We start from the raw sequence: 14012 nt of genomic DNA, 5'->3' as shown, positions 1-14012 counted from the left end.
TCTTGAATGAAGTAGAGGTCAGATCCACTCGGTCATCCCTGGTCAAGGAATCACACAGAGCACAGTGAGGACTCAGCGGTGTGTGTCTGTGTGTGTTTGGGTAGGTAGGTGTTGTGTGTGTCGCCAAGGAGACACAGAGCACAGTGAGGACTCAGCGGTGTGTGGGTAGGTGTTGTGTGTGTGTGTGTGTGTGTGTGTGTCGCCAAGGAGATACACAGAGCACAGTGAGGAAGCAGCGGTGTGTGTGAGTGTGTGTGTGTGTGTGTGTCGCCAAGGAGACACACAGCCTGGAGAGGAGAGGCTGTTCTTTATTATGGACCTTTCAACAGTCTGCAGAGAGAGGAGAGGAGAGGAGAGGAGAGGAGAGGAGAGGAGAGGAGAGGAGAGGAGAGGCTGTTCTTTATTATGGACCTTTCAACAGTCTGAGGAGAGGAGAGGAGAGGAGAGGAGAGGAGAGGAGAGGAGAGGAGAGGAGAGGAGAGGAGAGGAGAGGCTGTTCTTTATTATGGACCTTTCAACAGTCTGAGGAGAGGAGAGGAGAGGAGGGTGGCTGTTCCCTTTCTGAGTCAAAATTCAAGCCCAGATCTACCTCTCAGACATTTTGACTTTTAAATAACATAATGCAACATGAACCAATCAAAGACAGTTCTGTACTAATGAGGTTTTGTGCCGTGAGCTACAGACCCAGTATGTCATCACTACAGACCCAGTATATCATCACTACAGACCCAGTATATCATCACTACAGACCCAGTATGTCATCACTACAGACCCAGTATGTCATCACTACAGACCCAGTATGTCATCACTACAGACCCAGTATGTCATCACTACAGACCCAGTATATCATCACTACAGACCCAGTATATCATCACTACAGACCCAGTATGTCATCACTACAGACCCAGTATGTCATCACTACAGACCCAGTATGTCATCACTACAGACCCAGTATGTCATCACTACAGACCCAGTATATCATCACTACAGACCCAGTATGTCATCACTACAGACCCAGTATATCATCACTACAGACCCAGTATGTCATCACTACAGACCCAGTATGTCATCACTACAGACCCAGTATGTCATCACTACAGACCCAGTATGTCATCACTACAGACCCAGTATATCATCACTACAGACCCAGTATGTCATCACTACAGACCCAGTATGTCATCACTACAGACCCAGTATATCATCACTACAGACCCAGTATGTCATCACTACAGACCCAGTATGTCATCACTACAGACCCAGTATATCATCACTACAGACCCAGTATGTCATCACTACAGACCCAGTATGTCATCACTACAGACCCAGTATATCATCACTACAGACCCAGTATGTCATCACTACAGACCCAGTATGTCATCACTACAGACCCAGTATGTCATCACTACAGACCCAGTATATCATCACTACAGACCCAGTATGTCATCACTACAGACCCAGTATATCATCACTACAGACCCAGTATATTTTTTTAAATGTTTTAATTTTTGTATTTTATTTCACCTTTATTTAACCAAGTAGGCTAGTTGAGGACAAGTTCTCATTTACAATTGCGACCTGGCCAAGATAAAGCAAAGCAGTTCGACACATACAACGACACAGAGTTACACATGGAGTAAAACAAACATACAGTCATTAATACAGTATAAACAAGTCTATATACGATGTGAGCAAATGAGGTGAGATAAGGGAGGTAAAGGCAAAAAGGCCATGGTGGCAAAGTAAATACAATATAGCAAGTAAAACACTGGAATGGTAGATTTGCAATGGGAGAATGTGCAAAGTAGAAATAAAAATAATGGGGTGCAAAGGAGCAAAATAAATAAATAAATTAAATACAGTAGGGAAAGAGGTAGTTGTTTGGGCTAAATTATAGGTGGGCTATGTACAGGTGCAGTAATCTGTGAGCTGCTCTGACAGTTGGTGCTTAAAGCTAGTGAGGGAGATAAGTGTTTCCAGTTTCAGAGATTTTTGTAGTTCGTTCCAGTCATTGGCTGCAGAGAACTGGAAGGAGAGGCGGCCAAAGAAAGAATTGGTTTTGGGGGTGACTAGAGAGATATACCTGCTGGAGCGTGTGCTACAGGTGGGAGATGCAATGGTGACCAGCGAGCTGAGATAAGGGGGGACTTTACCTAGCAGGGTCTTGTAGATGACATGGAGCCAGTGGGTTTGGCGACGAGTATGAAGCGAGGGCCAGCCAACGAGAGCGTACAGGTCGCAATGGTGGGTAGTATATGGGGCTTTGGTGACAAAATGGATTGCACTGTGATAGACTGCATCCAATTTGTTGAGTAGGGTATTGGAGGCTATTTTGTAAATTACATCGCCAAAGTTGAGGATTGGTAGGATGGTCAGTTTTACAAGGGAATGTTTGGCAGCATGAGTGAAGGATGCTTTGTTGCGAAATAGGAAGCCAATTCTAGATTTAACTTTGGATTGGAGATGTTTGATATGGGTCTGGAAGGAGAGTTTACAGTCTAACCAGACACCTAAGTATTTGTAGTTGTCCACGTATTCTAAGTCAGAGCCGTCCAGAGTAGTAATGTTGGACAGGCGGGTAGGTACAGGTAGCGATCGGTTGAAGAGCATGCATTTAGTTTTACTTGTATTTAAGAGCAATTGGAGGCCACGGAAGGAGAGTTGTATGGCATTGAAGCTTGCCTGGAGGGTTGTTAACACAGTGTCCAAAGAAGGGCCAGAAGTATACAGAATGGTGTCGTCTGCGTAGAGGTGTATCAAAGACTCACCAGCAGCAAGAGCGACCTCATTGATGTATACAGAGAAGAGAGTCCAAGAATTTAACCCTGTGGCACCCCCATAGAGACTGCCAGAGGTCCGGACAGCAGACCCTCCGATTTGACACACTGAACTTTATCAGAGAAGTAGTTGGTGAACCAGGCGAGGCAATCATTTGAGAAACCAAGGCTGTCGAGTCTGCCGATGAGGATGTGGTGATTGACAGAGTCGAAAGCCTTGGCCAGATCAATGAATACGGCTGCACAGTAATGTTTCTTATCGATGGCGGTTAAGATATCATTTAGGACCTTGAGCGTGGCTGAGGTGCACCCATGACCAGCTCTGAAACCAGATTGCATAGCAGAGAAGGTATGGTGAGATTCGAAATGGTCGGTAATCTGTTTGTTGACTTGGCTTTTGAAGACCTTAGAAAGGCATGGTAGGATAGATATAGGTCTGTAGCAGTTTGGGTCAAGAGTGTCCCCCCCTTTGAAGAGGGGGATGACCACAGCTGCTTTCCAATCTTTGGGAATCTCAGACGACACGAAAGAGAGGTTGAACAGGCTAGTAATAGGGGTGGCAACAATTTTGGCAGATCATTTTAGAAAGAAAGGGTCCAGATTGTCTAGCCCGGCTGATTTGTAGGGGTCCAGATTTTGCAGCTCATTCAGAACATCAGCTGAGCAGATTTGGGAGAAGGAGAAATGGGGAAGGCTTGGGCGAGTTGTTGTGGGGGGTGCAGTGCTGTTGACCGGGGTAGGAGTAGCCAGGTGGAAAGCATGGCCAGCCGTAGAAAAATGCTTATTGAAATTCTCAGTTATGGTGGATTTATCAGTGGTGACAGTGTTTCCTATCTTCAGTGCAGTGGGCAGCTGGGAGGAGGTGTTCTTATTCTCCATGGACTTTACAGTGTCCCAGAACTTTTTTGAGTTAGTGTTGCAGGAAGCAAATTTCTGCTTGAAAAAGCTAGCCTTGACTTTTCTAACTGCCTGTGTATAATGGTTTCTAGCTTCCCTGAACAGCTGCATATCACGGGGGCTGTTCGATGCTAATGCAGAACGCCATAGGATGTTTTTGTGTTGGTTAAGGGCAGTCAGGTCTGGGGAGAACCAAGGGCTATATCTGTTCCTGGTTCTAAATTTCTTGAATGGGGCATGTTTATTTAAGATGGTTAGGAAGGCATTTTTAAAAAATATCCAGGCATCCTCTACTGACGGGATGAGGTCAATATCCTTCCAGGATACCCCGGCCAGGTCGATTAGAAATGCCTGCTCGCTGAAGTGTTTCAGGGAGCGTTTTACAGTGATGAGAGGAGGTCGTTTGACCGCTGACCCTTTACGGATGCAGGCAATGAGGCAGTGATCGCTGAGATCTTGGTTGAAAACAGCAGAGGTGTATTTAGAGGGCAAGTTGGTTAGGATGATATCTATGAGGGTGCCCGTGTTTAAGGCTTTGGGGAGGTACCTGGTAAGTTCATTGATAATTTGTGTGAGGTTGAGGGCATCAAGTTTAGATTGTAGGATGGCTGGGGTGTTAAGCATGTTCCAGTTTAGGTCGCCTAGCAGCATATCATCACTACAGACCCAGTATGTCATCACTACAGACCCAGTATATCATCACTACAGACCCAGTATATCATCACTACAGACCCAGTATATCATCACTACAGACCCAGTATGTCATCACTACAGACCCAGTATATCATCACTACAGACCCAGTATATCATCACTACAGACCCAGTATGTCATCACTACAGACCCAGTATATCATCACTACAGACCCAGTATATCATCACTACAGACCCAGTATGTCATCACTACAGACCCAGTATGTCATCACTACAGACCCAGTATGTCATCACTACAGACCCAGTATGTCATCACTACAGACCCAGTATGTCATCACTACAGACCCAGTATGTCATCACTACAGACCCAGTATGTTATCACTACAGACCCAGTATATCATCACTACAGACCCAGTATGTCATCACTACAGACCCAGTATGTTATCACTACAGACCCAGCATGTCATCACTACAGACCCAGCATGTCATCACTACAGACCCAGTATGTCATCACTACAGACCCAGTATGTCATCACTACAGACCCAGTATGTCATCACTACAGACCCAGTATGTTATCACTACAGACCCAGCATGTCATCACTACAGACCCAGTATATCATCACTGCATATTGGTCCATTTGGTTTAAGAGGAGACAGACCCTCAGACAGACTGACCTCCTCTGTTGACAGGTCCCACAGTCTCTCTGACTGTGTTCCAAACGTCACCTCTTTTCCATACATAGTGAACTACGGGCCCCTGGTCAAAAGTAGTGCACTTCGTAGGGAATAAGAGGGGGGGGGGGGGGGGCGCAATTGCCTATTCCATAGGGATTAGGGGGGCCAATTGGGATGCAACCTCGGTCTACAGGCCAAATTACCTGAGGATGTTCCAGCTCCGTGTTGTGTTTCAGAACGATGTAAATGTTGTGTCTGATATGACCCATGTTTCCTGAAGGAAGCAGTTACACACTGACCAGATGAACAGAATGAACTGCAGGATGTTTTAAGGTTTTATATGTGGAACACTGTAAAACTATGTTTAGTTACCATAGAAACACCTCTTCATAAACTAGGAAGGGTCATTTTCCTGAAGTAGAAAACATTGTGTGACTCGCCTCCAGCTGGCAAATTTAGACTCCTTGACCTCCGGCAATTAGTCTTGGTTGTCATACCGACTGGAGGTTCCCACTGAGATCGTCATATGTTGGTAGTAGCTTCCTTAACAACGGTCTCTACTCCCTCCCTCCCTGTTCCCAGGTCTGTGGGTGACTCCCTGAAGCTGCTCTGATTTGACTGATAATATGTCGTATTCCCTGTTCCCAGGTCTGTGGGTGACTCTGAAACTGCTTCCGGGTGATATCCATCAGATCAGGAAGGACTTCCCTCACCTGGTTGACCGTTCCACAGCCGTAGCCCGCAAGATGGGCTTCCCGGAGATCATCATGCCAGGTAGCATCATGATCCATTCAGAGATCGTCATACCAGGTAGCATCATGTCATACCAGGTAGCATCATGATCCATTCAGAGATCGTCAGGCCAGGTAGCATCATGATCCATTCAGAGATCGTCATGCCAGGTAGCATCATGTCATACCAGGTAACATCATGATCCATTCAGAGATCGTCATGCCAGGTAGCATCATGATCCATTCAGAGATCGTCATACCAGGTAGCATCATGTCATACCAGGTAGCATCATGATCCATTCAGAGATCGTCATACCAGGTAGCATCATGATCCATTCAGAGATCGTCATACCAGGTAGCATCATGATCCATTCAGAGATCGTCATACCAGGTAGCATCATGATCCATTCAGAGATCGTCATACCAGGTAGCATCATGTCATACCAGGTAACATCATGATCCATTCAGAGATCGTCATACCAGGTAGCAACATGATCCATTCAGAGATCGTCATACCAGGTAGCATCATGTCATACCAGGTAACATCATGATCCATTCAGAGATCGTCATACCAGGTAGCATCATGATCCATTCAGAGATCGTCATACCAGGTAGCAACATGATCCATTCAGAGATCGTCATACCAGGTAGCATCATGTCATACCAGGTAACATCATGATCCATTCAGAGATCGTCATACCAGGTAGCAACATGATCCATTCAGAGATCGTCATACCAGGTAGCATCATGTCATACCAGGTAACATCATGATCCATTCAGAGATCGTCATACCAGGTAGCATCATGATCCATTCAGAGATCGTCATACCAGGTAGCAACATGATCCATTCAGAGATCGTCATACCAGGTAGCATTATGATCCATTCAGAGATCGTCATACCAGGTAGCATCATGATCCATTCAGAGATCGTCATACCAGGTAGCATCATGATCCATTCAGAGATCGTCATACCAGGTAGCATCATGATCCATTCAGAGATCGTCATACCAGGTAGCATCATGTCATACCAGGTAACATCATGATCCATTCAGAGATCGTCATACCAGGTAGCAACATGATCCATTCAGAGATCGTCATACCAGGTAGCATCATGTCATACCAGGTAACATCATGATCCATTCAGAGATCGTCATACCAGGTAGCATCATGATCCATTCAGAGATCGTCATACCAGGTAGCAACATGATCCATTCAGAGATCGTCATACCAGGTAGCATCATGATCCATTCAGAGATCGTCATACCAGGTAGCATTATGATCCATTCAGAGATCGTCATACCAGGTAGCATCATGATCCATTCAGAGATCGTCATACCAGGTAGCATCATGATCCATTCAGAGATCGTCAGGGCAGGTTCCTCATGATCCTTTCAGAGATCGTCATACCAGGTAGCATCATGATCCATTCAGAGATCGTCATACCAGGTAGCAACATGATCCATTCAGAGATCGTCATACCAGGTAGCATCATGATCCATTCAGAGATCGTCATACCAGGTAGCATTATGATCCATTCAGAGATCGTCATACCAGGTAGCATCATGATCCATTCAGAGATCGTCATACCTGGTAGCATCATGATCCATTCAGAGATCGTCAGGGCAGGTTCCTCATGATCCTTTCAGAGATCGTCATACCAGGTAACATCATGATCCATTCAGAGATCGTCAGGCCAGGTAGCATCATGAGCCATTCAGAGATCGTCATACCAGGTAGTTCTCTCCCTCTCTACCACACCTACTGTCTCTAACTCTGAACTGACATTTACTCTTGAGGTGCTGACCTGTTGCACCATCTACAACCACTGTGATTATTATTATTTGACCCTGCTGGTCATTTATGAACATTTTAACATCTTGGCCATGTTCTGTTATAATCTCCACCCGGCACAGCCAGAAGAGGACTGGCCACCCCTCATAGCCTGGTTCCTCTCTAGGTTTCTTCCTAGGTTTTGGCCTTTCTAGGGAGTTTTTCCTAGCCACCGTGCTTCTACACCTGCATTGCTTGCTGTTTGGGGTTTTAGGCTGGGTTTCTGTACAGCACTTTGAGATATCAGCTGATGTAAGAAGGGCTTTATAAATAAATGTGTTTGATTGATTGATAGTACCATGCCCTCTTTTCACTGTGACATTCACACTGGTGTTAAAGACTCTATATATGGTCCTAGTCTGACTTGGGGACAAATTAGGACACAACCCTTTGTCAGTGAGGTCCACGTTCAGCATGCAGGTCTACAGTCAGGACACGACCCTTTGTCAGTGAGGTCCACATTCAGCATGCAGGTCTACAGTTAGGACACGACCCTTTGTCAGTGAGGTCCATGTTCAGCATGCAGGTCTACAGTTAGGACACAACCCTTTGTCAGTGAGGTCCACGTTCAGCATGCAGGTCTACAGTCAGGACACGACCCTTTGTCAGTGAGGTCCACGTTCAGCATGCAGGTCTACAGTCAGGACACAACCCTTTGTCAGTGAGGTCCACGTTCAGCATGCAGGCTACAGTCAGGACACGACCCTTTGTCAGTGAGGTCCACATTCAGCATGCAGGTCTACAGTCAGGACACGACCCTTTGTCAGTGAGGTCCACGTTCAGCATGCAGGTCTACAGTTAGGACACGACCCTTTGTGAGTGAGGTGTGTGTGTACTCATATGCCTGTTTTGTCTCCCCTCAGGTGACGTGCGTAACGATATCTACGTAACCCTGGTTCAGGGAGAGTTTGATAAAGGCAGCAAGTCCACCCCCAAGAATGTCGAGGTCACCATGACAGTCTACGACGAGGACGGAAAGAAACTGGAGGTATTGAGATAGAGAGACACACACACACACACACACACACACGGGATAGAAAGAAAGTGGAGGTACTGACTGACGAATGGATGTTGGTCTCACTGCTTTTTAGACCTCGTTCTGTCCACCTCGTGGTCCGTGTTCTAGAGGTTTGACCTGCTGTAGTTCAGCTCTGGGGAAAGTTCTGTCCACCTCGTGGTCCGTTTTCTAGAGGTTTGACCTGCTGTAGTTCAGCTCTGGGGAAAGTTCTGTCCACCTCGTGGTCCATTTTCTAGAGGTTTGACCTGCTGTAGTTCAGCTCTGGGGAAAGTTCTGTCCACCTCGTGGTCCGTTTTCTAGAGGTTTGACCTGCTGTAGTTCAGCTCTCACTGGGGAAAGTTCTGTCCACCTCGTGGTCTGTTTTCTAGAGGTTTGACCTGCTGTAGTTCAGCTCTGAGGAAAGTTCTGTTCACCTCGTGTTCCGTTTTCTAGAGGTTTGACCTGCTGTAGTTCAGCTCTGAGGAAAGTTCTGTCCACCTCGTGTTCCGTTTTCTAGAGGTTTGACCTGCTGTAGTTCAGCTCTCACTGGGGAAAGTTCTGTCCACCTCGTGTTCCGTTTTCTAGAGGTTTGACCTGCTGTAGTTCAGCTCTGAGGAAAGTTCTGTCCACCTCGTGGTCCATTTTCTAGAGGTTTGACCTGCTGTAGTTCAGCTCTGAGGAAAGTTCTGTCCACCTCGTGGTCCGTTTTCTAGAGGTTTGACCTGCTGTAGTTCAGCTCTGAGGAAAGTTCTGGCCACCTCGTGGTCCGTTTTCTAGAGGTTTGACCTGCTGTAGTTCAGCTCTGAGGAAAGCCAAACCCTGTGATTGAAGAGTGCTGACCGGACCTGACTGCTATATCAGTGCTTGGTTATCAGCTTACTGTCGTCCATCAATTCTCCAAAAAAGCACTTTCAAACAGACATGTCCCTGATTTGTTTGTGAACGCCAGACAAATGACCATCCTTATTTAACCCGTCTCCTCCTCCTTCATCTACACTGAGTGAAGTGGATTTAACAAGTCACGTCAATAAGGGGTCACAGCTTTCACCTGGTTAGTCTGTCATGGAAAGTGCAGGTGTTCCTAATGTTTTTGTCCACTCTGTGTGTAACATAGTAAAACTACCAACGCTATATCCCATCAATGCTACAGTGTTACACAGTGCTAGCCAGCAGGCTCCTCCCATCCCATCAATGATACTGTGTTACGCAGTGCTAGCCAGCAGGCTCCTCCCATCCCATCAATGCTACAGTGTTACACAGTCTGGGCTGAGCTCGGCAGTAGAGACTAGGGCCTAATCATTAACATCTCTTCCAGAGTCTGGGCTGAGCTCGGCAGTAGAGACTAGGGCCTAATCATTAACATCTCTTCTTTCCTCCAGTCTGGAACTAAATGTGTAATGTCTCTGAATACCTATGTGAGAATGCTGTTCATCGACTACAGCTCGGCATTCAACACCATAGTACCCTCCAAGCTCGTCACCAAGCTCGAGACCCTGGGTCTCGACCCCGCCCTGTGCAACTGGGTACTGGACTTCCTGACGGGCCGCCCCCAGGTGGTGAGGGTAGGCAACAACATCTCCTCCCCGCTGATCCTCAACACTGGGGCCCCACAAGGTTGCGTTCTGAGCCCTCTCCTGTACTCCCTGTTCACCCACGACTGCGTGGCCACGCACGCCTCCAACTCAATCATCAAGTTTGCGGACGACACAACAGTGGTAGGCTTGATTACCAACAACGATGAGACGGCCTACAGGGAGGAGGTGAGGGCCCTCGGAGTGTGGTGTCAGGAAAACAACCTCACACTCAACGTCAACAAAACTAAGGAGATGATTGTGGACTTCAGGAAACAGCAGAGGGAACACCCCCCTATCCACATCGATGGAACAGTAGTGGAGAGGGTAGCAAGTTTTAAGTTCCTCGGCATACACATCACAGACAAACTGAATTGGTCCACTCACACAGACAGCATCGTGAAGAAGGCGCAGCAGCGCCTCTTCAACCTCAGGAGGCTGAAGAAATTCGGCTTGTCACCAAAAGCACTCACAAACTTCTACAGATGCACAATCGAGAGCATCCTGGCGGGCTGTATCACCGCCTGGTATGGCAACTGCACCGCCCTCAACCGTAAGGCTCTCCAGAGGGTAGTGAGGTCTGCACAACGCATCACCGGGGGCAAACTACCTGCCCTCCAGGACACCTACACCACCCGATGTCACAGGAAGACCATAAAGATCATCAAGGACATCAACCACCCGAGCCACTGCCTGTTCACCCCGCTATCATCCAGAAGGCGAGGTCAGTACAGGTGCATCAAAGCTGGGACCGAGAGACTGAAAAACAGCTTCTATCTCAAGGCCATCAGACTGTTAAACAGCCACCACTAACACTGAGTGGCTGCTGCCAACACACTGACACTGACTCAACTCCAGCCACTTTAATAATGGGAATTGATGGGAAATGATGTAAATATATCACTAGCCACTTTAAACAATGCTACCTTATATAAATGTTACTTACCCTACATTATTCATCTCATACGCATACGTATATACTGTACTCTATATCATCGACGGTATCCTTATGTAATACATGTATCACTAGCCACTTTATACTATACTATGCCACTTTGTTTACATACTCATCTCATTTGTACATACTGTACCCGATACCATCTACTGTATCTTGCCTATGCTGCTCTGTACCATCACTCATTCATATATCCTTATGTACATATTCTTTATCCCCTTACACTGTGTACAAGACAGTAGTTTTGGAATTGTTAGTTAGATTACTTGTTATTACTGCATTGTCGGAACTAGAAGCACAAGCATTTCGCTACACTCGCATTAACATCTGCTAACCATGTGTATGTGACAAATAAAATTTGATTTGATTTGATTTGATTTGATAATGGCAGCAGCTGAGCCTGATGACTCTGTATGCTACTCCCTCCCATCTCTCTGGGTCTGATATCCTGTAGCCCAGACCCCCCACATCATATCCCTCCCATCTCTCTGGGTCTGATATCCTGTAGCCCAGACCCCTCACACCATATCCCTCCCATCTCTCTGGGTCTGATATCCCTCCCGTCCCTCTGGGTCTGATATCCTGTAGCCCAGACCCCCCACACTATATCCCTCCCATCTCTGTGGGTCTGATATCCTGTAGCCCAGACCCCCCACATCATATCCCTCCCATCTCTCTGGGTCTGATATCCTGTAGCCCAGACCCCTCACACAATATCCCTCCCATCTCTCTGGGTCTGATATCCTGTAGCCCAGACCCCCCCACACCATATCCCTCCCATCTCTCTGGGTCTGATATCCTGTAGCCCAGACCCCTCACACCATATCCCTCCCATCTCTCTGGGTCTGATATCCTGTAGCCCAGACCCCCCCACACCATATCCCTCCCATCTCTCTGGGTCTGATATCCTGTAGCCCAGACCCCCCCACACCATATCCCTCCCATCTCTCTGGGTCTGATATCCTGTAGCCCAGACCCCTCACACTATATCTCTCCCATCTCTCTGGGTCTGATATCCCTCCCATCTCTCTGGGTCTGATATCCCTCCCATCTCTCTGGGGCTGATATCCCTCCCATCTCTCTGGGTCTGATATCCTGTAGCCCAGACCCCTCACACCATATCCCTCCCATCTCTCTGGGTCTGATATCCTGTAGCCCAGACCCCCCACACCATATCCCTCCAGTTTCTCTGGGTCTGATATCCCTCCCATCTCTCTGGGTCTGATATCCTGTAGCCCAGACCCCCTACACCATATCTCTTAGTGTTTTACGTATCGTAGACTCATCAACAGAGATGTTCCAGAGATTTCTGTAAGTCTTTGGCTGACACTCTAGGATTATTCTTAACCTCATTGAACATTCTGCGCTGTCCTCTTGCAGTCGTGTTTGCAGGACGGCAACATTTTGTCTTAGCGTGGACTGATGAACGTCAAGGCTTTTAGAGATACTTTTATAACCCTTTCCAGCTTTATACAAGTCAACAATTCTTCGTCTTAGGTCTTCTGAGATCTCTTTTGTTTGAGGCATGGGTCACATCAGGCAATGCTTCTTGTGAACAGCAAACTCACAATTTGTGAGTGTTTTTTATACTTCTAGGCAGCTCTAACCAACATCTCCAATCTCATCTTATTGATTGGCCTCCAGGTTAACTGACTCCTGACTCCAATTAGCTTTTGGAGAAGTCATTAGCCTTGGGGGGTTCACATACTTTTTACAACCTACACTGTGAATGTTTCAATGATGTATTCAATATAGACAAGACAAATACAATCATTTGTATTTTTGTGTGTGGTGTGTTATTAGTTTTTTGGTGTGTTGTGTGTTATTAGTTTAAGCACACTGTGTTTGTCTATTGTTGTGACTAGATGATCAGATTTGGTGACTAATCTATGCATAAATCCAGGTAATCCAGGTAATCCAGGTAATCCCAAAGGGTTCACATACTTTATCTTGCCGCTGTATATTCACACAATACAACAACATTCTCCTCTCACACAGAGGAAATTACATTCTCCTCCTCTCACACAGAGGAAATGATAGGTTATCTATCGTACCATTTGGTAGTGCCCGTCTTGACTGCATCAAATCCATGTAAAGAAACAAGCTAGCTACATGAGCCAGCTAACTAGCTAGCTAACATGGCACGGCTAATTGGGGATATTTTGCTACATTCCACGTCCTTGTCTACGACAACTTCATTCCGTCATTGTAATTCCATTTATCAGTGATTTATAAATCTCCTACTTCCCCTTGCTACACATGGTGCCTCTGACTGTGGTGCCTCTGACTGACTGTGGTGCCTCTGACTGACTGTGGTTCCTCTGACTGACTGTGGTGCCTCTGACTGACTGTGGTGCCTCTGACTGACTGTGGATCCTCTGACTGACTGTGGTGCCTCTGACTGACTGTGGTGCCTCTGACTGACTGTGGTGCCTCTGACTGACTGTGGTGCCTCTGACTGACTGTGGTGCCTCTGACTGACTGTGGTGCCTCTGACTGACTGTGGTGCCTCTGACTGACTGTGGTGCCTCTGACTGACTGTGGTGCCTCTGACTGACTGTGGTGCCTCTGACTGACTGTGGTGCCTCTGACTGACTGTGGATCCTCTGACTGACTGTGGAGCCTCTGACTGACTGTGGTGCCTCTGACTGACTGTGGTTCCTCTGACTGACTGTGGTGCCTCTGACTGACTGTGGTTCCTCTGACTGACTGTGGTTCCTCTGACTGACTGTGGTTCCTCTGACTGACTGCGGTGCCTCTGACTGACTGCGGTGCCTCTGACTGACTGCGGTGCCTCTGACTGACTGCGGTGCCTCTGACTGACTGCGGTGCCTCTGACTGACTGCGGTGCCTCTGACTGACTGCGGTTCCTCCTGCTGACTGCGGTTCCTCCTGCTGACTGCGGTTCCTCCTGCTGACTGCGGTTCCTC

General features: G+C 47.1%; 1 protein-coding gene across 1 annotated transcript in view; it reads left to right on the top strand.

Moving 5' to 3' along the window:
- The window catches only part of LOC110513667 (dedicator of cytokinesis protein 1), a 527949-nt gene that overhangs the window by 91925 nt on the left and 422012 nt on the right, over positions 1-14012 (top strand). The window contains exons 13-14 of the mRNA XM_036990103.1: positions 5647-5772; positions 8423-8547. Of these exons, the coding sequence (XP_036845998.1) occupies positions 5647-5772; positions 8423-8547 (251 nt within the window). The remainder of the gene's footprint in view (positions 1-5646; positions 5773-8422; positions 8548-14012) is intronic.

Source organism: Oncorhynchus mykiss, chromosome 1, assembly GCF_013265735.2.
Source record: "Oncorhynchus mykiss isolate Arlee chromosome 1, USDA_OmykA_1.1, whole genome shotgun sequence".
Lineage (NCBI taxonomy): Eukaryota > Metazoa > Chordata > Actinopteri > Salmoniformes > Salmonidae > Oncorhynchus > Oncorhynchus mykiss.
The sequence above is the reverse complement of the archived record's forward strand: the minus strand, read 5'-3'. Positions and strand labels throughout refer to the sequence as shown.